Source organism: Talpa occidentalis, unplaced genomic scaffold (genome assembly GCF_014898055.3).
Source record: "Talpa occidentalis isolate TD23 unplaced genomic scaffold, MPIMG_talOcc4v2.1 talOcc4.15, whole genome shotgun sequence".
Lineage (NCBI taxonomy): Eukaryota > Metazoa > Chordata > Mammalia > Eulipotyphla > Talpidae > Talpa > Talpa occidentalis.
This window is the reverse complement of record NW_023601543.1, coordinates 78,071,061-78,095,207: the sequence shown is the minus strand read 5'-3', so window position 1 is coordinate 78,095,207 and position 24,147 is coordinate 78,071,061. Positions and strand designations below refer to the sequence as shown.

General features: G+C 36.8%; 1 protein-coding gene across 4 annotated transcripts in view; it reads left to right on the top strand.

The window, feature by feature from the left end:
• The window catches only part of CNKSR2 (connector enhancer of kinase suppressor of Ras 2), a 238,242-nt gene that overhangs the window by 28,590 nt on the left and 185,505 nt on the right, over nt 1-24,147 (top strand). For all 4 annotated transcript variants that reach the window (XM_037512621.1, XM_037512620.1, XM_037512618.1 and 1 more), the window contains exons 2-3: nt 14,682-14,845; nt 23,147-23,349. In XM_037512621.1, coding sequence (XP_037368518.1) covers nt 14,682-14,845; nt 23,147-23,349 — 367 coding nt within the window. The remainder of the gene's footprint in view (nt 1-14,681; nt 14,846-23,146; nt 23,350-24,147) is intronic.

Below are 24,147 nucleotides of genomic sequence, written 5' to 3'. Positions count from 1 at the left end.
TCTAAATACCTATCCTGAAACATGCTATTGTTAGGGGGAAAAGGCAGTCCCAAAGCAAATTCCATACAGGCTTTGTGGACTCTAACCCCACCCTCAGGTCCCAGCCACCTTCCCTTTGGTGGTGATGGAGGAATTTAATTCAAATAAGCATGATTACAATTAGTTTGCAATATCTTTTTCTTTCCATTTAGTAAAAATGTGTACTCTTTATTGTATAAGAAATTTATTCCTTTGTGATTTATAAATTTATGAGTAATATTTGTTGATTCTTGGATATCATTATAAATACTTTCCCTAATTGGGACTGATAAGCCCCTGAAGAACTTGGTGAGACATTTAGAGATATTAGCCTACTTTATCTATTTCTGTGCATTACCAGTCATCTTTATTGCCCTATTGATAATGACTTCATTACTTGTTGAAAAAAATAAAAGTCTCTTTTGACCTGTAACAAGTATTTTTTTCAGTAATTTCCATCCTTACTGAGGAGCTTGTTAGAACTACAAAATATTAGGCCCCACCCAGGCCAGCTTAATCATAATCTACAGTTTTATCAGATCTCCAGATGTTTTGTGTGCACATGAAGTCTGAAGCACATTGGGAAACTGACATTATTTTGAGTTATAATTATTAGAATAATTTTGAGGATGGTCTTGTGATTTTTAGACAAATATGTCAACCTCCCAAAATAGCCAGGTTTCCTACGTCAAATAATATTCACAAGCTTTTAACACACTTGTGTGATATTACGTATTGATTCTGATAAATGAATAAAACCAAATAATCCCAATTCACCACTTAATGCTGTTATTCCAACCCAGAAGTGGTGATGGTATAAATGTTGGGCTTTTTGTTATGAAAATAAATCCCTATAAATACATTTTAACTTTCTGTTAAAATGCCACTGTGTATAGCTTTATTTTAATTTTAATATTTTGTAAAACTAAGTGTTACAAACATTAAATGAAAAATACATATTGGCTTAAAATTAAATGGGGCTTAGTGTATTACTCTTGAAACAATTTTTATTGAAGTAACATTGTAATATTATTTAAGTTTCGGGTGTGCATTATTATAAATTGGCATGTGTATTCACTACTATGAGTTCACCCCTAAAAGTCCAGTTCTCTCCTTCACCATACCTTCTGGTGGCGGTCCTATTTTGCCCTTTCTAGTGATATAACTCAGTATTGTTTCTACCACCAACTCTTCCCCCATCCTAAATGAAAAACAACTCCCTTTTGCCCATGGACATGTCCTCCCTGGAAAAGGACATCATTCCCAGTAACCAATCAAAAATGACTGATTAATTCTTTGTGATAATATTTCTTCATAATCACTTTGCAAGTGCATTTAAAATTCATTCCCCACTTTGGTATGTCTAATATACAATTTTTATAAAATTCACAAATTGCTAAAACAATTTTTGGCATGTCTTTGCACTCAATAATATTGCTTAGACATTAAACAAAAATAGTAAGAAAAGATGGCAGCTGTATGAAGTCACATCACAATTAGGCAAATTATTTTTTCATAATGGATGAGATATATCAATAAATTCCATATAAGATTTACTGAATTTAGTAAATCAATAACTTTGATGGTTTCTTTGTATACAATAAAAAGGATAATTGTGTTTGTTAGAGAAATGGATTATACATGGACCTAGCATTAGTAATCAGATATGAAATACAGTAACTTCCATATGTGACTTTCATATACCCATATGCCTCCTAAAATCCTTAAGTCTAATTAAAATTTGAAAGTAACACTTTTAAACTTTTTATTCTTTTTTTTTGATTTGTAGGCATATTTGTTTTTTTTTAAATAATAAATTTTATTGTTATATTCCCCATACAATTGCAGCCCCCATTCTGACCCCAATCCCTCCCTCCCACCCCGCCCCCTAAAAGTGTCTCTGGTTCATAGTTTTTTGTTGATTTTGATTTTCACTTTCTTATATAAACTTTTTATTCTTAATTTGTACTTTTTTTTATTGTGTTAAAATATACATAATATAAAATTTACTATTTTAACCATTAAAATTTTTGAATTATAAATTGCAGATGTCCTTAAATTTACTGTCTTAATCATTTTTTCAGTATATAGTTCAGTCATTTTAAATTTATTCACATGATTATACTACCATCACCATCATCCATCTGTCGATAGCACTTTTTCCATCCTGCAAAACTAAAATTCTATACTCCTTATCCAGTAACTCCCATGCCCAAACTCCTGACAGTCACCATTCTACATTCTGTCTCTGTGAATTTTACTCTAGGTACCTCATATAAATTGCATCATATGATTTGCGATTTATTTATTTTACATAGTGTAATGTCCTTAGAATTCATTTTGTAGACTGTTAGAATTTCCATTCATTCTTCTGAATAATCAATAATCCATTGTGTGTATAATACTACATGTTGTTTATTCACCCATTGATAGGTGGGATGCTTCCACCTTTTGGCTGTTGTCAATAATGCCACCATGAACATGGTATACAAATATTTCTTCGAGATCTTGTTTTAAGTTCTTTTGATATATATCCAGAAGAGATTGCTGATCATATGGTAGTTCTCTTTTAAATTTTTTGAAGATCTATCATACTGTTTTCCATAGTGACAACATCATTTTATATTCTCACCAATAGCACTCCAGAGTTCAAATTTATTCATATCCTTGCCAACACTTGTTACTTTCTGTTTGTTTTTTTCTTAATTAATACACATTTTCTTCATCCATTTGGGTCCTTGGATTGCTTTCACCTTTTGTCTATTGCAAATAATGCCTTTGTGAACATGGGTTTGCAGATACCTCTTCAAGTTCTTGTTTTCAGTTTTTTTCAGAATATTCCCAAAACTGCAATTGCTGAATTCAGTATTTTTGAGGAACCACCAAACAGTTGTCCATAGTGGCTTTATCATTTTACATTTCCCCTAGTGGTATACAAGTGTTCTGGTTTATTCACATCCTTGCCAACACATGTTTTCTGGATTTTTTTGTTTGTTTGTTGTTAGCTTGCTTTTGAATAGAAGCTATCCTAATTAGCATGAGGTGATATCTCACTGTGATTTTGACTTGCATTTTCCTGATGATTAGTAAGGTTGGGTATCTTTTCATATGTATATTGGCCATCTGTGTATCTTTGGCTAATATGAGTAAGTCCTTTGTTATTTTTCGATTGATTTAGTTGTTGTTATTGTTGAGTTATGGGAGTTCTTTACATATTAATCCATTTTTATGAAGCCCAATTTATCATTGTTTCTTTTGTGACCTGTGACTGAATTTAAAATTTATAAAATAAGTATGACAGTGGGAGTATTTCATTCAATTTTAAATTATCATTGTATTAAATAAACATTATCTACCAGACATTTTAGGGATCCCCAAAATATTTTAGGCACCTGTGGACAAACTTTCATTTTTAAAAAGCAGTGATTCAAATGCAGTTTACCTGTTCATTGTTTACCATCCTGAGAGAAACACTGCTAGTTATTTTCTTCAGAAAACTATAATCTGTTGATGAAATATACATTTATTTTTTAAGAGATTTATTTATTTATGCATACAAGAGCTGGGGTGCAGGCCAGAGATGCAGGGGAATGAAAGGATTCACCAGCGACAGAGTGAGGAGCAGAATAGGCAGATCTACTGAAGTACACTACTGAGGGGAGCAGCGGGCGCCAGAGGAGAGGTCTGCTGCACCATGTGGGTCACCTCCCTGGCTGGCCAGGGATTGAACTCCTTGCAGTGGCTGTGGATAGCTTCACAGTGCTGCGTCTTAACCTATTGCGCCACCAGGGAGGCCCTGATGAATTATACATTTAAAGCTAGTAAATATAGTTTGTTTTCTGTTTTCACAATAAGGACTTATTATTTGGTATACAATATAATTTTTGGGAAAAGATCTCGACTTTGCTGTAAGAAACAGTCCAATGGGAACTTGTAGTTGTATTTACTGAAAGGGTTTATTGAAGACGGTGCTCATTATATCACACAAGGATTTCTTCCCACAAAAAATCTTTTTCCAGTGTTAGTGTCAGGAATGGATGGTTTTTCTTAGCAACTGTTTTGCTTTTAGCTAATGAATGCTTTTTACTTTGTACGTGATCTTGTTTCCCACTGCATGTTAACTTCTAGAAAATTTACAGCCAGTTCTAACTCTTCCCACACTTTAGCAAATCTAACATTTTTCCTTGGTATGAATTTTCTGTTATTTCTGGCTCCCATTTATGAGTAAATTTTTTTTTTCTTAACCCTGTTTTTCTCTTCTTTTGTGTTCTGCTGAATTTTGTGTTTGAGTACAACTTTGTGTAAATGACAGTTAAATCCCTTTTGATACAAAATGTAATTTAATGTGTTTTAAAGCAACGTTTTTAAAGTATTAAATGGAAAATTTTTTTGGCATAACGACTTTTGGTATCCTTCAGATAAGCGTTTTGGAAACAGTCCTTTTCAGTTTGAAAACTGTCCTTTGACCTCTCCTCCACGCCCTAAGTGCAGGAATTTGAAGTCAGATAGACTTGGATGTAGACCTTGCCTTAACATTTGTAAGCAGAAGAATCCTGGGCATGGTCTATAAATCTAGTATTTTTATTTGTGAAATAAAGTTAATGATCTGTAATTTATGAGCTTGTTCTAAGGATTAAATGAGAAAATATTTGTGAAGTGGTTGGCCTACAGTGAGCACAAAAAAATAAAATGGAGAGGCCTCCCTGGTGGCACAGCGGGTTGAGCACAGCGCTGTGAAGCTGTCTGCAGCCTCTGCAGCCCCGGTTCCATTCCTGGCCAGCCAGGGAGACTCCCACATGGTGCAGCAGACCTCTCCTATTGCTCCCGCTGCTCCCCTCAGCAGTGCTTTGGTCTGTCTGCCTGTTCTGTTCCCCACTGTGTCTCTGGTGAATCCTCTCACCCTCCTGCGCTTCTGGCCTGTACCCCAGCTATTGTATAAATAAAAAATAAATCTTTAAAAAAATAAATATAGGGGCCTCCCCGGTGGCGCAGCGGTTGAGCGCTGGGTTGCGAAGCTGCCCGCAGCCTCTGCAGCACCGGTTCGATCCCCGGCTGCTCCCCGGCCACCAGAGGAGGGTCCCACATGGCGCGCAGACCTCTCCTGCCGCCCGCTGCTCCCCCAGCAGCTGCTCCCCCAGCAGTGTGCTTCGGTCCTTCTGCCTGCTCTGCTCCCCGCTGTGGCTCTGGTGAGTTCCCTCACACTCCCGTGCTTCTGACTGTACCCAGTGCATGTATAAAGGGAAGGAAGGGAGGGAGGGAGGGAGGGAGAGAGGGAGGGAGGGAGGGAGGGAAAACATGCCTCTATATAAAAAAATAATAATAAAATAAAAAAATAAATATATAAAATGGAAGGGCCTCCCTGGTGGCCTAGGGATCAAGTCTCAGCACTACCTAGGGATCAAGTCTCAGCACTACCACCACAACAGCCCACTGTGATAGCTGAGTTCAGTCCCTGGCCAAGGAGCTAACACACATGCACAGCGACTTCTACTGTCTCTCTCGCTGCTCCTCTTAGCAGTGAATTTCAGTAAATCTGCCTGTTCTGCTCCCCATTCCATCTCTGGTGAATCCTCTCAACCCCTGCACCTCTGGCCTACACCCCAGTTCTTCTATGGAAAATAAATAAAAATGTTACAATAAAGGAATAAATCTTTTAAAAAATAATAAATGGAAGATACTGCAGTTACTCAGCCTCAACTTGTCCGTTTGGAAATGATGGAAAACAATTGCTGACTTAGAATATTCGAAACGATATTAGGACACAGTAAATGAGACCAGACTCAGAAGGAAAGTATCTTTCCTTTTCCTGTTGATTTGGCTTTCTTGGGAATCCTCATGAAAAGAAATTGTTTGCTAATTTGTTATAGAGCAACTACTTGCTTGCAAAAGGGTCGCTGGAGGATAGCATTGAAGAATATAAGGAAAAGCAGTTTTCTTAAGTCAGCATACATTGTATTGGTTTTGGTGGTATGTAAAATCTGTTCTTTTGAACGCAGCTTCAGTTTGAATACCAACTGGGAACCTACACTGTAAATGATTCATTAGAGTATACTAATTTTTTTTCTTATTGAAATATCATCGGTTTATAATACTGTATATGATTCAGAGCTTACAATCATACGTCTTCAGATGTTTGTTAACATACTTCCATCGTGGTCCATTGGACCCCTCCATTCTCTGCTCTCCACTCTTTTTTTTTTTTTTTTTTTTTTTTTTAAAGATTTATTTATTTATTGATTGATTTATTGATTTATACATACATACATACAAGCATTGGGTACAGTCAGAAGCGCGGGAGGGTGAGAGAATTCACCAGAGCCAGAGCGGGGAGCAGAGCAGGCAGAAGGACCGAAGTACACTGCTGAGGGGAGCAGCGGGCGGCAGGAGGGGTCTGCGCGCCATGTGGGACCCTCCTCCGGTGGCCGGGGAGCAGCCGGGGATCGAACCGGCACCGCAGAGGCCGCAGGCAGCTTCACAACCCAGCGCTCAACCGCTGCGCCACCGGGGAGGCCCTCTCCACTCTTTATATCCCCCACTGGTTACCTCAATTCTAATGTCAGACTTCTCGGGTTTGTTGCTGGTTTGACTTTATCTGACCCTGTTTTGTGTCTCTGTATTCCACATATAATAGAAACCATCTGATATTTGTCTTTCCCCTTCTGACTTATTTCACTTAGCATTGTACCTTAAATTCCAAATATGTTGTTCCAAATGGCAAAAGTTTATCTTTTTTATATATCTGAATAATATTACATTGTGTGTGTGTGTGTGTGTGTGTGTGTCTACACCACATCTTCCTAACCCAGTCATTTGTCCTTCGGCACATAAGTTGTTTCCACAACTTGACTATTGTAAATAGTGATGCAATGAACGTAGGAGGGCATATATATCCCTAGTGGTTTTGATAGATACCTAGTAGTGTAATTACTGGATTGTAGGATAGATCTATTTTTAATATTTTGAGAAACTTCCATACTATTTTCCATGAGAGCTGGACCAGTCTACATGCTTACCAACAGTATACAAGGATTCTTTTTTCTCCACATTCTCAACATTTGATGTTTCTGTTTTTTTTGTTTGTTTTTTTGTTTGTTTGTTTGTTTGATATGGGCCATTCTTATCAGTGCGAGGTGATATCTCATTGTGGTTTTAATTTTCATTTCCCTGATCATCAGTGATGAACACTGGAGTACGGTAGAGTAATGTTCATAAAACACAGAGTATTTTTTTTCAAGCATTTTTTTTCCTTAAAGATCTATTTATTTATTTATTTATACAAGCACTGGGTACAGTCAGAAGCGCGGGAGGGTGAGAGAATTCACCAGAGCCAGAGCAGGGAACAGAACAGACAGACTGACGAAATACACTGCTGAGGGGAGCAGCGGGCGCGGCAGGAGAGGTCTGTCACACCATGTGGGACCCTCGCCAGCGGCCGGGACTGAACCAGAGCTGCAGAGGCTGCGGACAGCTTCACAGCCCAGCGCTCAACCACCGCGCCACCAGGGAAGGCCCAAAACACAGAGTATCTTAATGGTATCTATTTGAGTACCTTCTCATTACTCTTAGGGTCATGGTCAGGATTCTGAACATGGCCTACAAGACCTGCATTGTCTTGCCCCAACACATTTTTCTACCCCGATCCTGTTGTGTTCTGATCTTTGTCCTTGTATTTTAGCCTCACAGACCTGTTTCAGTTTTTAGAATGTAGTGTTCCTGTTGTAGGGCGGTGTCTTTATATGTCTTGTTTCTTTTGCCCTCATTGTCCCCTCTCTACTCCTTTATGGATCTCCATGCAGTCATTGATCCCTCAGTTAAGCCCTCCATTCCTGACTCCCATCTTAGCCTAGGATCTGTCTCTATTTTGGTTTTTCACAGCACAGTATAGTTTTTCCTTCCTAACAGTTGTCATAGCTTGTATTTATGCACATATTTTGGTGATAAATGACTAATAGTTGTCAACCATATACTATGAAGTTCCAAAAGTAAATGGCCATGTTAGTCTTTGTTTAGCATTAGATTCCCAGTACCTAGCACATAGTAATCCCCTCAGTAAATACTGATTAAATGAAGAAATGACTGAGAATGTGTCAGGTGCTCACTGTGCTCAGTGATGCTACCCGTCAGGGCTCTGCTCTGTTGGAATAAGACACTTGTGTAAAGATGATAACAAACCAGCATGGGTAATAAGTACCATGATAATATCCATAGATGTTATAAGAAGAAAGATTCATCTGATTGGATTGTCAGCAACTAAATATGTAGAAGATGGTTAGGGAAATAGGAATCACATTATGGAAACAGTTGACTTGTTCAGTTGAGTGCAGTATATGTAAGTGTATAAGACTTAATGTTAGAAGGATAGTTTGGAACTTGAATTTGGAGATCCTTGAGTGCCAGACTAAAAGCTGAAAGGCTTAGATATCTGTGTCCTTTCTTACAAAGCAAACACATTTACATTGTAAAATGAAAGGTATCACTAATCGCTGAGTTTGCAACTAATTCCCTGTACTTGGTCTACCAGTGATTCATGTTTAAGTTAATAAATTCTTAGGATTACAAAGACTAGCAGAGTTTCAGTTTTAATTGAAACTGACTTAATTTGGGGGCGAAAGTATGATCTTTGAAAAATATTGGGTATGAATTCTTAAGTATATAATTGGGTTAACGTCCATGATCATAACTAATAACAGGCAATCTCTTTTTTGACCATGTCATTAGACTTTGTTTTAAAAATTAAAATAATGGATGTGCCAAATAGTTATATAATATTTAGAGTTTATTTCTACATTACTTAATAAAGCATTTACAAGTTCGTCTGTAAGCTGTCCTGAAAATCACTGACAAAAACTGCTTGCCCAGATAAAACTTTAAAAGTTACAAAATTGCTATTCATTATTTTGTGGTTGTGCCATTGTATTTTAAGGTTGTTCTTTCAGAACACCACTCAGTGTTTTAAAATTGAGCAGTTTTAAGCAACTTGTTAGTATATCTATAGGTTACTTTGCCCTTTTGAGTTGACCTTGATATTGTTTATCACTGGATAGATTTAAGTAATTTTTGTGATTATTCTGATTTGTTGTATAACAACAAACACTTTTAATGTAGTAAAATCTGTCCTTTTCTTTACTGCTTTGGATTTTTTCTTCCTATTCCTTTTAATTTTTTAACATTAAATCTTCCATTTGTCTCTTTCGTGCTTGTTACTCTCCTAGTTTCTGTACTGATTAAGTTTTCTTCCTACTTTGCTTTCTTTTGGTCATTTTCTAGGAGAGGGCAGTTTTAAACCAGTTTTTTCTTTGAAATTGTTTTAATGTCACCTGGCATTTAAAATCTGCTCTGGTTTAAAATAAATCAGAAGTAGATTGTAAGGATGCTGAAATAATTGCAACATAGAACAGTTGACATATTACTACCCAGTCAAGATTTGTTTTAGTCTGTCTTGAAGACAGACTACATTAATTTGTTACCAAAAAAAAAGAAAAGGTCTGAGAAGAATTTAAGAGTATAAACGGTGGTGATCAGTCTTTCTGAGACCACAGCATGGTCCTTGGAAATCCAGGCAGTGATTGCTTTCCTAGTGCATCTGTCTGCACAGGCCCTATCATACACAGCTTTCCAGAATTCTGTTTACAGCCTCTCAGATCTGTCAAGCAGCAGGGCAAAATATTTTTTCAAAGGTAGTTAAATGCATCAGTGCATGCTATACTGCTCCAAACTTAATAGGTACCTAATAAATGTTGAATGGAATGCTGGAAACATTGTTTGCTAGCCTAGTTCTTTTATGCAAACACTTTGACAAAATGATGTCAAGAGAAAATGTTTTGCATTTAATTTTTTAGTTTAATCACATTTTCCAAATATTATGTAGCCTGTAACTCATTTGTAATTTTTTTAGAGTAAGATTGGGTGATAAACTTGAGTTTTAGCATGTATGAAAATTTATATAGCCAGCACCACAATTGGGATAAAAAAGTTTCATCACCCCAAAAAACTCACTCCAGCTTTATAGTTATGACCTCTTTATTTCCAATCCCTGGTATCTACTGATGTGTTATTTTTGTTGTTTTTTGCTGCTATACTTTTTATCTTTATCAACATTTCATCTCATAAGTGGGATCATTTAGTACCTCTTTGAGACTGGCTTTTTCACTCAGTCTGATACCCTTGAGATCCATTCAAATTGTTCTATCAGTATTTTTTTTTTAATTGCTGAGTAGTATTCCATGGTATGAATACCCGGTTTGTTATTCTTAACGGAATCCTCTCTTGTTTCAAGCAGATATTTCGATATTTTCTATTGTTGAAATTTAGAATTGTTTAGTGACATACATTTTTTTAATATATCAATGTCATAATCGTTTCCATAACTTTTGGAAGTTTCCTTCCATCTGGCAGAATTTAAATACTCAAGGTCTTGCTTTAAAATCTCATGATTTCTAAATCTTCCCAATAAAACAAACCTAAAATCATTCATGATATAATTGCTGCTGGGAGCTCTGAGGTTGCTTATCTCATTAGAAGTTGTGAAGAGACTAAGGAAAGGCCAGTGAACTTGCTTTTTGCTTCATCAAAAACAATAGAGGGCCTCCCCTGGTGGTGCAGAGGTTGAGTGCTGGGTTGTGAAGCTGCCCGCAGCCTCTGCAGCGTCGGTTCGATAGCCGGCGAGGGTCCTATATGGTGCGCAGACCTCTCCTGTCTCGCCCGCTGCTCCCCTCAGCAGTGTATTTTGTCAGTCTGTCTGTTCTGTTCCCTGCTCTGGCTCTGGTGAATTCTCTCACCCTCCCACACTTCTGACTGTACCCAGTGCTTGTATAAATAAATAAATTAATTTAAAAAAAAAAAACACACAAACAATGGAGACACCGCATCCCAGACACCGCATCCCAATCTTTGGGGAAAAAGTTGGCACAACAGACAGATACTTATCTAAAGACTAGTGTGTATTTTGGGGCAAATATTGTGCTTAACGTCCCAACCCTTAAGCCTCTTGATGCTGCAATTTTCAGTGCCAGGAGTTAAAAAAAAATTGTTAGCCATACTTTGCTAAATCTTTGTAATTATATATATTTTCTCAAAAGTCTGAATGCAATCCCATATTTATCCTGTAATCAAAGCCATTGTGGATTATCGCCTAAATACCTCATTAGGAAGATTTTTGAAACATGTCTCCCAAAGGCTTTGTTTTCCTCTTAGAAACAGCTAAGTTTTATTCATGGATGCTTTTTTTTTTTTTTTTTTTTTTTTTTTTTTTTGGTGGGACCCTCGCCAGTGGCCGGGGATCAAACTGGTGCTGCAGAGGCTGCGGGCAGCCTTGCAACCCAGTGCTCAACCGCTTCGCCTCCAGGGGAGGCCCTCATGGATGCTTTTGAAAAAAAAATTTCTTAATCTTTTGGTAGAGGAAAATAAAAAATATAAATAAATATAAATGTATAAATATAAAATATACTTAAAGGCAAGCGGAGAGTAAATATATTTTCTTGCTGTTGACAGGTGATGATGGCCAGCTCTTCTCTGAATTATAACAGTAATTTTATATGGCTGTATCATCCAGAACTATATGGGAATTGTTAAACAGAAAAATTTAAGTACATAGGTTGGTTCTAGGGCAAAATTCTCATTTTTCTAGAAAGCTTCAGGAATTTGATTCATTAAATTTTCTGGGTATCTGTGACGTAAGTAGGTTATACGTTTTTGTAGTTGGGCCAGTTTTCTAATATGACAATATGGTTACATTCACTTAATGCTGAAACGCTACCAAATACAATTTCATCCTTTTCAGATGGTTTAGGAAGTATCTCCAGGATCTTAAATGTGAATTGTCTTTTACTAGCTCATTTATCAATATGTACTATCCTATGTGTAGAAGAAAAGCATGGTTATTTGCGTTATCTGCCTGATCATATTATAGAAAATCCTTTTATTGTCTAAAGTAGATATTGCAAATGGAAGCTGAATACTGCCTGATATACACAGAAACAACCTTACAGTTTAAAAAAAAAAATTAGAAGAAAAGCTTTGAATTTGAACCTTTAGGCAGAAGAGACATTGAAGCTTTTGAACTGGAAAATGCCTTGATCAAAGAGTTTTTAGAGCACCAATGGTGATAGACTGGCCAGACTACTGCCAGGGCGAGCAGGGAGGCATCAGAGAAGGCTGTGCAGCATGAAGACGCTGGTGCCAGCGGAATCAGAAATGAAAGGACAGAGCAAGAGTTATATTGAATGAAGAAATTATGTTTCTCACTAATGTGACAACATGAGAGATTACATCGGGAAGTCATCAAAGATAGTTCTGAGACTGGAAAAACGGTGGTAGAAATAGAAAAATAGGTTGCTTAGGGGGGAATGGGATTGGAAATGAGGCAGTTGAATCTGGTGTTATTGGTCACCAGTGATTTTAGAAAAAAGCAGTGTCAGTGAAATGAGGAGACTGAAAGCTAGATTAAAAGTAAGATCTGCCTTGAAATATCTACCACTCGTGTATTTGCATCAGCAAAAGACTGAGATTGATGCATGTTTGTTTTCCCAAATTTATTTTCCTTACATATCTTCGTATGTCTCTGTTCTTCACAGTAAATTGTGAGTGGTAACAGAAACTCTGAACTGTTGAATTTACATTTTATTGTCTGCTACAAGCATCAGGAAATGTTCTGCTTTTATATAAAAGTGTATGTGTTGCACATAAAATGATGTATGAAGTAAAATTTCTTGGAGTAGAGATAGTCACCCTCTGACAACCATATTAAATGGGTTATTAAGATTTTGAAATTAATACAGTTTGCATATTCTATTTCTGCTTCCATATTATAATAGATTAATTTTACTCCATCTTTCTTCTTTTTTTCTTTTTCATGTTACTGAAGTAACATTAGTTTACCAGTACTATATAGATTGCAGATCAACAGGTTTCTCACCTCAGCACATCTTCAGTAATACTGACTAATGAAAATTTGTACATCCTTAGGATATCTCTCTAGTTATCATTTTGTAAATGTTTCATTATTTTTGAATCCTCTTTCTATATCTGTGATTATGTTCATTGTTGTTGTCTGCAGATGAAGTAAAGCCATATAATTTCGGATACTTCACATTTTAAGATGTGGTCTAATAACAGACAAAATAGTGTATAGTTTGTTTAGTGCTTCAGTTGACAAAAGTGCATGATTTTCTCATAAATTTGTGCAATTTAGAATATTTATCCAAATTTAATTTTTTCTTAAGAAAAACGGTTAGGAATTTATATTATAAATTTTACAGATAATTACTTAGAGTATATCAACAAGAAAGTAAAATTGGGTGGAACATAAAAATAATTCATTCAGTAGTAGAATTTAAAATCTTAGTTAGGGGGCCTCCCTGAAGGCACAGGGGTTAGTCTCAGTGCTATCAAGCTATCGCAAGCCACTGTGGCATGAGTTCAATCCCAGGCCAGAAAGCTAACACATGGCGCAGCAGACCTCTCCTGTCTCACCCTCTGCTCCCCTCAGCAGTGTATTTCAGTCAGTCTGCCTGTTCTCCTCCCCACCCTGTCTCTGGTGAATCCTTTCACCGCCCCCCACCCCACACCTCTGGCCTACAGCTCAGTTCTTGTATGCATAAGTAAATAAAAATAAATAAATCCTTTTTAAAATCTTAGGGAAAAAGATAATAATGATTTATAAAATCTGGTATATTTTTGAAATCTGGTATATATGTTCATTTGTATTTTATCTAATGTCACAACTAAATAATTTGTTGTCCTTAAAGATGGGACAACTCTACTTTAAATAAAATAGTGTGATTTTTAGAGACTACTCTTTCTGGATTATATTTTCTCCATACACATGTTTCAGATATTTATTTTTGACATTTGTATTTTTTTAAGATGGTAGAAGTTTGGACACAGGAGTCAATGAATAGGAAATGATTAAAATACAGAGAGAATTTTAATTTTTAATTGTTGCCTAGTTAAAGTGACAGAAGGTGACAGAAGATGGGATTTCCATGCCTCATATGGGAAGAATACCTCTCCCTCTTCCATGGTACTAAAAAGGAAAGGAAAAGTGGGATGGAAATAAGTTTAGAAAAAGGGGAGCCTGCACATTAACAACCTTATGAAAGCCAACAAAGAGGACTGTTGAGAAGAGAGGTAAAGATTTCCAGTAACTGTTGAGGAAACTTCAAATGGGACCCTAACAACTCAGGATGTGATGGAAGTAATCCCCACCCCCACTGCAGTCCATCTATAATATAAGTTGGTAAAAGGTGGATGACTAGGGCCTTCCCTGGTGGCTTAGCGGTTGAGCGCTGGGCTGCAAAGCTGCCTGCAGCCTCTGCAGCGCCGGTTTGATCCTGGCCCCCTGCGAGTGTCCCACATGGCGCGCAGACCTCTCCTGCCGCTCACGCTGCTCCCCTCAGCAGTGTATTTCGTCAGTCTGCCTGTTCTGCTGCTCACTCTGGCTCTGGTGAATTCTCTCACCTTCCCGTGCTTTTGACTGTAGCCAGTGCTTGTATAAATAAATAAATAAATAAATCTTTAAAAAAAAAAAAAAAAAAAGGTGGCTGACTAAACTAAACCTGAGTTGGCAGGAGTTAACTTGGTAGGTGTTAACGCTTGCTTTATTTTACCATTTTCTTTTTGGTTCAACTGTTTTTTCATTCATTTTCCCTATTTTTCTTGTGTAGGTCTTGATGATTGTTTGCAGCAGTATATTAAGAACTTTGAGAGGGAGAAGATCAGTGGGGACCAGCTGCTGCGCATCACACATCAGGAGCTGGAAGATCTTGGGGTCAGCCGCATTGGCCATCAGGAACTGATCTTGGAAGCAGTTGACCTTCTGTGTGCTCTGGTAAGGACATAAAACAGGTGGAAAAGGAGCCTGCCTGTTTTTCTTTTTTTCTCTCCTTTTAAAATTATTTTCCCTTTTTAATTGTTTTGTTTCTTTACCTTTCCGTCCCTCTTTAAAAATGACTCAGATGCAAGTAGTAAAGAATCCCCTAATTCTCTACCAATTCAATGTGGTTTTATCCACCTTTACTAAACTTGATATATTGTGCAGTATCAAATGACAAATTAAAGAAGTTTCTAACTCAACTGGTGACTTTGCATTCCACTACTAGAAAACATGGGGTGGGTTCACAGCAGCATTTGAGATAATATAATTATATAAAATCAGTTATAAAGTTCATTCTCTTCTAAAAGCTTTGATTCAGTGTCACAAATATTAACTAATCTTTCTTAAGCAAAATCATTCATAAAATAATCAAGTTCTTTAAGTGTCTGGGTATATAGCCAATAAAAATTGAATATTGCATATTATATGGTTACTTTATATGTTAAAAAATCACTGCCTTTTTAGACAAGAGAAATCAATGTCAAAATAATCATCCTGCAAAATCCTAATAATACATAGGCTGTTCTGAGAAGAACATGGATTTCTTATTCATGTTAGGTGAGATGGTTGGTTTTAAATTCAGGTATTTGTGAGGAGGCAAGAACTGCAATGAGAACAAACATTAGCTTTGTAATGTAATCTCATGTTGAAATTTGGCTTAGTCGGTTACCAACACTTGTGGGCAAATAATTTCATCATAAGTAGTTTTTTTATTAAAAAGAAAATGAAAATACCTTGTGGTGGTGAAAAGCAGATGACATGGTGTATATAGTCTAATTGCAATAAAAACCAAATGAAATAGTTTTTGTATCGTGTCTAATTCAGTGACTGGCACACAGTAGACATTAACTATAATTAAGGTGATGATTAATAAGAAATGAGTAGATAATAAACATAGTTCAATTCAAGAAGCAATTAATATGCTTGGTACTGTATGTGTCAGCTGTAAAATCTGGTTCCTGCCCTTTTGAAAAGCCTAGTGGGGTAAGAGATAATCACAATATAGGTTTATATTGCCAAAGGGGTGATAATTAAGCAGCCTTGTGGAGGATGACAGTGTGTTTGTAGGTGAGGGAAGAGAGGGAAGGACATTCCAGGTTCATTTTAAAACAGCACATTTTAAAACAGCACACACAGAGCACACAGAATAAAGGGCATGCATGGTGTGTTTGAAAAACGGTAAGCTCGTTGGAATGACAAAGGAGAGAGCAGGCAGAAAATTAGGCTTGAAAGATAGAATAGGGCCAGACTATGAAGTCCCTTAACACCATAAGAAATTTGTACTGCCTTTTGTGGACATTGCAGTACCATCCATGAATGATTCAAGTATGACTGAAGAAATCAAAGATAGTACTTAGGGTAAGTTAAGAGTTCCATGATGGTTTTGCATAGTGGTCTCCACATCCATTCAGTGGCTATGAAGATGCAATAGAAGTGATTTGGAGATGGGCATCTGATCTGGCAATGCCTCATTTGCTGTATTTTCTGTAACTGTAATAGTTGTGTGTCAGAACTTAGAAGTCAAGGGTTTTTGTTTCATAAGCAGGGTTCCTCATAGATGAACTACTTATGTACTGGACTCTCACACTGCCAGTTTAAAGAAAGAAAGAAGATTGAGATCACAGTGTTACCTACAGATAGTTGAGACTTGTGTAGAGGCTTTGAAATTTGGCCCATGAACAGCAACCTCTACTGATCTAAACTTATATAAAGGAATGAGAGCAGAGCTACGTGTGTAAACCATTTCCATGTTGGAGCCATGGAGCTATACTATATGACTTTGTATACTGAGTTTTAATCCTGCTACAATTCTGCATTTAAGCACTGTCATATTACAATATTTTCTTTTTCTTTTTAAAAAAAAAAAAAGATTTATTTATTTATTTTATACAAGAACCGGGGTACAGACCAGATGCGTGGGAGGGTAAGAGGATTCACCAGAGACAGAGCAGGGAGCAGAACAGGCAGACTGACGAAATACACTGTTGAGGGGAGCAGCGGGTGAGACGAGAGGTCTGCCGCGCCATGTGGGACCCTTGCCGGATGGCCAGGATCGAACTGGCGCAGCAGAGGCTGTGGACAGCTTCACAGCACTGCACTCAACTGCCTGCGCCACCAGGGGAGGCCCTGTTGCAGTATTTTCTTGGGGAAAAGAAAACACCAATTTCATTCTTTCTGTGTTTATTCAGCGCTAAACTGGCTACATTCCCCAAAGAGGTCAAATATTAAACTTCCTTTAGACGTGCAAACAACTTCCAGTTTTTGCCACAGATATTTTCCATGGGATATAAAGCAAATTTCTGAGCGGTGAATTCTGATTTACTTCTACATGTCTAAAGTCAGGAGATGAGATCCCTCAGCAGCAAACTAACTTGGTTAGGGGGAACTATGTCTTGTCTCTTTGAAATTGTAATGTCTCTACTGACTTTGCTTTCTCCTTACATTTATTGTATTTATTTCTTCTTTCAATTACTATATATTCATGCTCAAATAGTGCTTACCATGGGAATACAAAGATCAAGAAGGGATAGTCTGTGTGTATGTAGTCCAGTAAAAATGTATGTAGGCCAGTAAAGAAGACATCCACCCATCATTAAAAGATACTACAGATTTATTTTTTTTAAAGATTTATTTATTTATGCATACAAGAGCTGGGGTTTAGGCCAAAGGTGTGGGGAGGTGAGAGGATTCACCAGAGACAGAGTGGAGACCAGAATAGGCAGATTGACCAAAGTACACTGATGAAGGGGAGCAGCGGGCAAGTCAGGAGAGGTCTGCTGCGCCACGTGGGCAACTGTTCCCTGCTCGGCCAGGGAATCAAACTCCTGTTGGAGAGGCTGCAGACAGCTTCATAGGTTGTGTCTTAACCCCTTGCGCCACCAGGGAGGCCCGATACTACAGATTTACAGAACATCCCAGGGGAATGTAGAAGTAAATGATGAACATGCTGAGGGATCCAGCAAGTATAAGTGGAATTTGCTTTGGGACTTGCAGGAGAAGTGGATGTTTGTCAGATGAAAAAAAAAAAAAGTTGGAGATATAGTTATCTGGCAGAAAGAGTATCTTGTGTAAAGACAGAATTGTGAAAGAATATGGAGTGCACAGAGAAAAATCAGAATTTTGGTTTGGCTGGTGCAGAGTGAAAACTGATGGGAAGAAAGGCAACTTAACACTAATTTCAGTCCACCACTGTGCTTTTTGCCCAGTACTTAGCACTCAGAGGATGTTAAATTATAACATTACCTTCCTGCGTTAAATTCTCTGCCTTTCTCCAGAGAACTGTAATTTTATCTTTTGCCTTCATGGCCTCTTGCTTTAAAGTTTCTGATCCTTCTATAAGGAAGACAGAAAAATTACCAAATTCCTATTTCTTTTAAGCTGTGGAATTTTTTCATTTGTGTGGTCTTAAAGTTAGTATTGATGGGGAATACATATTATGACCGCTGATTAATTTATGGATTTATTATTAAGCAGCAACTATATTGTTTTATACCAAGTTTTTCTAAGATGAAGTAAACTGTTAATGATTTGAAGCTGTATTAACTATTTCAGGCTGTTATGCTATCACTTAGTGTGATTGACTAGAGAGCACAGTGTATTAACTGAAGTTGTAAGGCATAAGTAAAATATATGTAATTTAATGTACAACCCTTAATTTATGTTATGACAATATACCTTTTATTTTGGAAGTATAACTGAATCATTTACATCTGGATAAGAACAGTTTTATTTCATTCTTCATGTACTTTTCATACAGTAGACATTTTGCATGAAAATTCTGATGTCTGCAGTTGCTATGATTTATTTCTTTGCAACATAATTGCTTGCTTCATTCATTTAAAATAATTTATTTCTAAAAAAGTTCATTAAAACATCCTTTTAGAACTTACTCATTTATAAAGCCAAGTATTATAAGCCTAAACACCTGCTACATTGATTCATTCAAATTAAGCTCTGAGTAAAATAACACTGACATTGTATAATATGTGGTGTCAATATTGGATATTTTTAGTGAAGTGTTTACTGAGAATATAGCCAACGCAATTTTCTCAAATGTTAAGTGCATTCCTTTGTTTCTTTTTTATGTACTTTTGCATGCATGTAAATGAAGGAGAAGAACAATATGAACTTATCACTTACTCTATGAGACTAGACTGGCTATGTGCAATTAGCCTGAAGTCACTACTGGAGTCATGATTGCTTCCAGTCATGACTTTGGCCTAGTGTATGAGCAAATAGGTAACATATAGGACAAAGAAAACAGCTACGTACATTTCATATTTAACTGGTTATATTTCTCTTCTAGGAAAAGATTTCCCTCTCCATCCTCTGTGACATTATCTTTTGTCTGTTCTTGCCACTGAATTCCTCTGTCTGTCTCACTTTTCACTGCTGTTCCACATAGGGTATTTCTTTAGTAAGGTTCCAAGTTAGGAGACTTTCTCAGGGTGTCCTTCCAGGTTTTGTCCAGAAGATTTTCCTATTCCCTAATTCTTGCATCATATTTCAAAAAAATAATTTTAGCGTTATCTTAAATTTTGAAGGTTTTGAAGTATTTGTTTTCCCGTCAGATTTTTATTTATAATCCTTTTATTATTTTAACTTATTTTACCTTTTCTAATAAAATTTTTGAGATGCTAGTATTATATAGAAATACATCAAATTAATCTTTTATAGAGGCTGATAGCTACAGAGTAAAAGTTGCATTGCTAATTTCTTATTTGTAGACATCTCTGTAAAACAAATTATTTGTTTGTAAATAACTATTTTCCTCATTAAAATCATTAATACACAAAAATAAAGAATGCGAACTGTTATACATCAGAGAAAATGCTTTAACAAAGAGATAAACTTCTAAAAATACTTTTAAGCACTTCAGAAGTACCATTTACATTTAATTGATACAGTTATAAATTGTTCCTATCTAGTTATGAGAGAGTTTCTTTTATAAACTTATAAAAAGATTTCCTTCTTGTAGTAACATCCTGCATAAAATCTCCCAAAGGTTTCACATATAATCCATGTTTGCGTGGAAGAGAATTTCAATAGAGTATAGTTTCACTTGTGCAAGCCAAACCTCTTTAAGAGACTACAATGCAATTCAAATTAAGCGGTTGAATATTTGGTATACTGTGTTTTTAAAAATTAATCCATGGCTCCAAGAAAACGTATTTTAATAAAAATAGAAATCCTCACCAAAGTACAATCAGACTTTCATAGTTATTAAATCTTGATTGGTAACATAATTTGGTATTTAATGTTTATGTACCCAGATCCATTTCTAGTGTCTCCTTTGTTCTCCTCCGAGTTCTTTCTCTTTTTCTTTTTTTTCCTTTCCTTTCCTTTCCTTTTCTTTTCATTCATTTATTTATTTATTTATTTTAAATTTTATAGAAGAACCGGGGTACAGGCCAGATGCACGGGAGGGTGAGAGGATTCACCAGAGACAGAGCTGGGAACAGAACAGGCAGACTGATGAAATACACTGCTGAGGGGAGCAGCGGGCGCAACAGGAGTGGTCTATCATGCCATGTGGGATCCTCACCGGCCGGCCAGAATTGAACCGGCACTGTAGAGGCTGCAGACAGCTTCACAGCGCTGCATTCAACCGCCTGTGCCACCAGGGGAGGCCCTTTTTTTTTTTAAAGATTCATTTATTTATACGTACAAGAGCCGGGGTACAGGCCAGAGGCCTGGGGGTGGGGGGTGGTGAAAGGATTCACCAGAGACAGTGAGGAACAGAACAGGCAGATTGACGGAAGTACGATCCTGAGGGGAGTAGTGGGCGAGACAGGAGAGGTCTGCTGTGCCATGTGGATTGCTCCCTGGCCGGCAGGGCGATAGAACTGGTGCTGCAGTGGCTGCAGATATCTTCATAGGTTGCGTCTTAACCCCTTGCACCACCAGGGAGGCCCTCCAAGTTCTTTTTTTTAATATCACCAGAGAAAAACATAAATCTAAATTTCATATTAAGTAGGTTCCCTGTGGTTTTTGTTTAATGATAATAGCTAAATTGATTGTGCCGTTTACCTCCCTTTCTCATTCTCCCAGTATTTTGCTTCATTTGTGGTTCCCACCTGCTTTGGGTGGGATATTGGTGCTAAGGAATTGTGGTAGAAGCATCCCCTTACATGTGCGTTGGTGACTTGTTAGACCCACTCTGAGCTCTGTCTATTCTAAGCTCTTTAAACAAACCAAAAAATCTCCCTGTGCCTCACTTTTCTCAATTGTAAAAAAAGGGTAAATCTACCTTAAATGTATTTGGGCCTTAGAAGCTTAGAACATTTTGGGGGGCTTATGATTTTCTGTAAGGTGATGATAATTTTAATTTTACACATGGCAGATTTGTACATGCTGTGTACCTGTTTGATGAAGTTCATCTTTGATCAAATTAATTAGCTTTTCTTAGAGGTGTTTTACAGCTCAAAATTAGTTATTTTTTAGACTTAAAACCATTTTTATTACTGATAAGCATTAAAATTCATAAGCAATCCACTAAGAGATTGCAGTACAGAGAAAAATTTTATTCTTGTACATAGTCAAACAAATTATTACAAACATACTATGAAGATAAATAACACCTAGTCCTCAAGTTGAGGACCTGATACCCCATTTGTCACACAGTTTACTCTAAACTCATTTAGTATTAGGAAGTAACCATATTTGCTAGCCAATTGGCTTTATTCAAAGTTCAAAAATAAAGCTCTTGCTTTTATAGGCGTAAGTAGTGTTGCAAGCTGGAGTAAGGGCACCTACAAAATTTAGGCTCCGAACCTCCCACAGAAACTGAGCCAGGTTCTCTTAACATCCTGGATAATGACATTTCAAAGAGATGGTTCCCAGGTCTTTGAGAATACATTCCTGGGTTATGATGATGATAACAGAGTTGTTTAACCTTTTTTTTATTTTAAAGATTTATTTATTTATGCATACAAGAACTGGGGTACTGGCCAGAGGTCTGGCAGGTGAGAGAATTCACCAGAGACAGAGTGGGGAACAGAACAGGCAGATTGAAATACACTGCTGAGGGGAGCAGTGGGCGAGTCAGGAGAGGTCTGCTGAGCCATGTGGGTAGCTCCCTGACTGGGGATCGAACTCGTGCTGCAGTGGCTGCCGATAACTTCATAGGTTGCCTTTTAACCAGGGAGGCCCAGGGTTATTTAACTTCTGAAAAGATTTACATACTTTTCAAAGAAGCAGGGGGAGAATTGCAATTACAAAATTTCTGAAGTAAATGCTCAGAGACTAGGTAGTGGGGCAAGTCTCTTCCTGTAGTGTCTATTAATAATGAGAATTTTGCAATTACCTATTTTAAAAATTATTTGTAACTTATAAAATCTTCCCCTAAAATATATTTGATGGGATTCTGCAATATTTTCCTATTGAATACGATTTAAAAGTTTATTTTTATTTATTTATTTATTTATTTATTATATTTATTCCTACAAACCTTCCTGCAATAATTCTGAGACAAAGTATTTAGGGTGAAATAATACACTAGTACAAATTGAAAAGTGTGACCAAGACCAAGAAAAAGGAAAACAACATACTTACAAAAAGTCACTATGATTGCTTCAGATGTGCTTTACATCTGAGTGAGCTAATGCAGCCATGAGCAAAATGAAAATGAATTTAGAAGTATAGTTTTGAATTCTATTCAAAAGAAATTGGCCTGTGGAAAAGAAAGGATAAAGTGTATTGGTTCCTCTGAAGAAGGGTTTTCCTGGTAATATATTATAAAATAAACTTAGATGAGTCATTATGTAGAGTATACAGAAAAAAGGTTTATTACATGTCATTTATCTCTTGATTTTTCTTTTAGTGGGTTATGCTTATTTTGCTCGTTTTGGGAAAGTAGAAATTTTACTAGTACTATATTCGTGACTAAGCATATGACAGTAGACTCAAAAATAATTGTTGATAGTAATTGTTGAATTTGACAAATAAATTTAGGTTTACATTTTAAAAATCCACCTATGAATCCTGCTAGTCTTTTTGTCATGGACGACATAGTTCATGATACAGTGCCCTTATAGTTCATAATTAGTTCATCACAGATTTTTATAACTTGTTTACCTGACATTTCCCCAAATCCTTATTTGACTGTGAGTTCCACTAGACCAAGAATCCCACCTAAGTTATTTGTAACTCTAAACTCTAGTCCCATTACCTCTACTCAGTAGTTAGTAAATGGTTTTCAAAATGAGTAAAATTCTAACTTTCAGTATATTTGTTGTCTCTTTTTTTGTAATCTAGAACTATGGCTTGGAAACAGAAAATCTAAAAACCCTTTCTCACAAGTTGAATGCATCTGCGAAAAATCTACAGAATTTTATAACAGGAAGGAGAAGAAGTGGTCATTATGATGGGAGAACCAGCCGAAAATTACCAAACGACTTTCTGACTTCGGTTGTAGATCTGATTGGAGCAGCCAAGAGTCTGCTTGCCTGGCTGGACAGGTAAAAGCTTCCATGTGTCTCACAAACGATCTTCCTCTGACAAGTTTGGGCGTAACATTATTTTATGTTTTCTTGTGAAAATATTGGACAGATAGAGGAATATTAAGTAACAAATGTATATTTATGATTCATCTCAATATAAGGATATTAAATATATGTTAATATTTTGTAAAATTTTATATCCAACAAAGTAAGCCAATTAATAATTATAGTCTTGATAGTTGCAAATTACTGTTGCTTTTTTGTAAGCAAGGTAATATAATACTGCTTTGTCTCCTGATTTTTTTTCTTTTTAATTTTTTTTATTTATACATACAATATTTATTTATACATACAAGAACCTGGGGTACAGGCCAGAGTTGCAGGGGTGAGAGGATTCACTAGAGACAGAGCGAGGAACAGAACAGGCAGGCTGAGTGAAATACACTGCTGAGGGGAGCAGCGGGTGAGACAGGAGAGGTCTGCTGTGCCATGTGGGTTGCTCCCTGGCTGGGCGGGTGTCGAACTCACGCTACAGAGGCTCTTGTTAGCTTCACAGCACTGTGCTCAACCCCCTGTGCCACCAGGGTGTCCCTTAATATTTTTTAATTGAAGTAATGTTGCTGTGAAAATCAGTATATGATTTAGTTGTTTAGGTACACATCACAGCAGATGTATGTTACCACACCACATCCTCCACAGAAGCACCCATAATCTTCTATCATAGTGCCTTGGGTCTCCTCCTCCCTTTGCTCCTAACCCACATCTTCCCTTCGGGTAACTTCAGTTCCACAGTCAGAATGTTTATAAAACACTGGC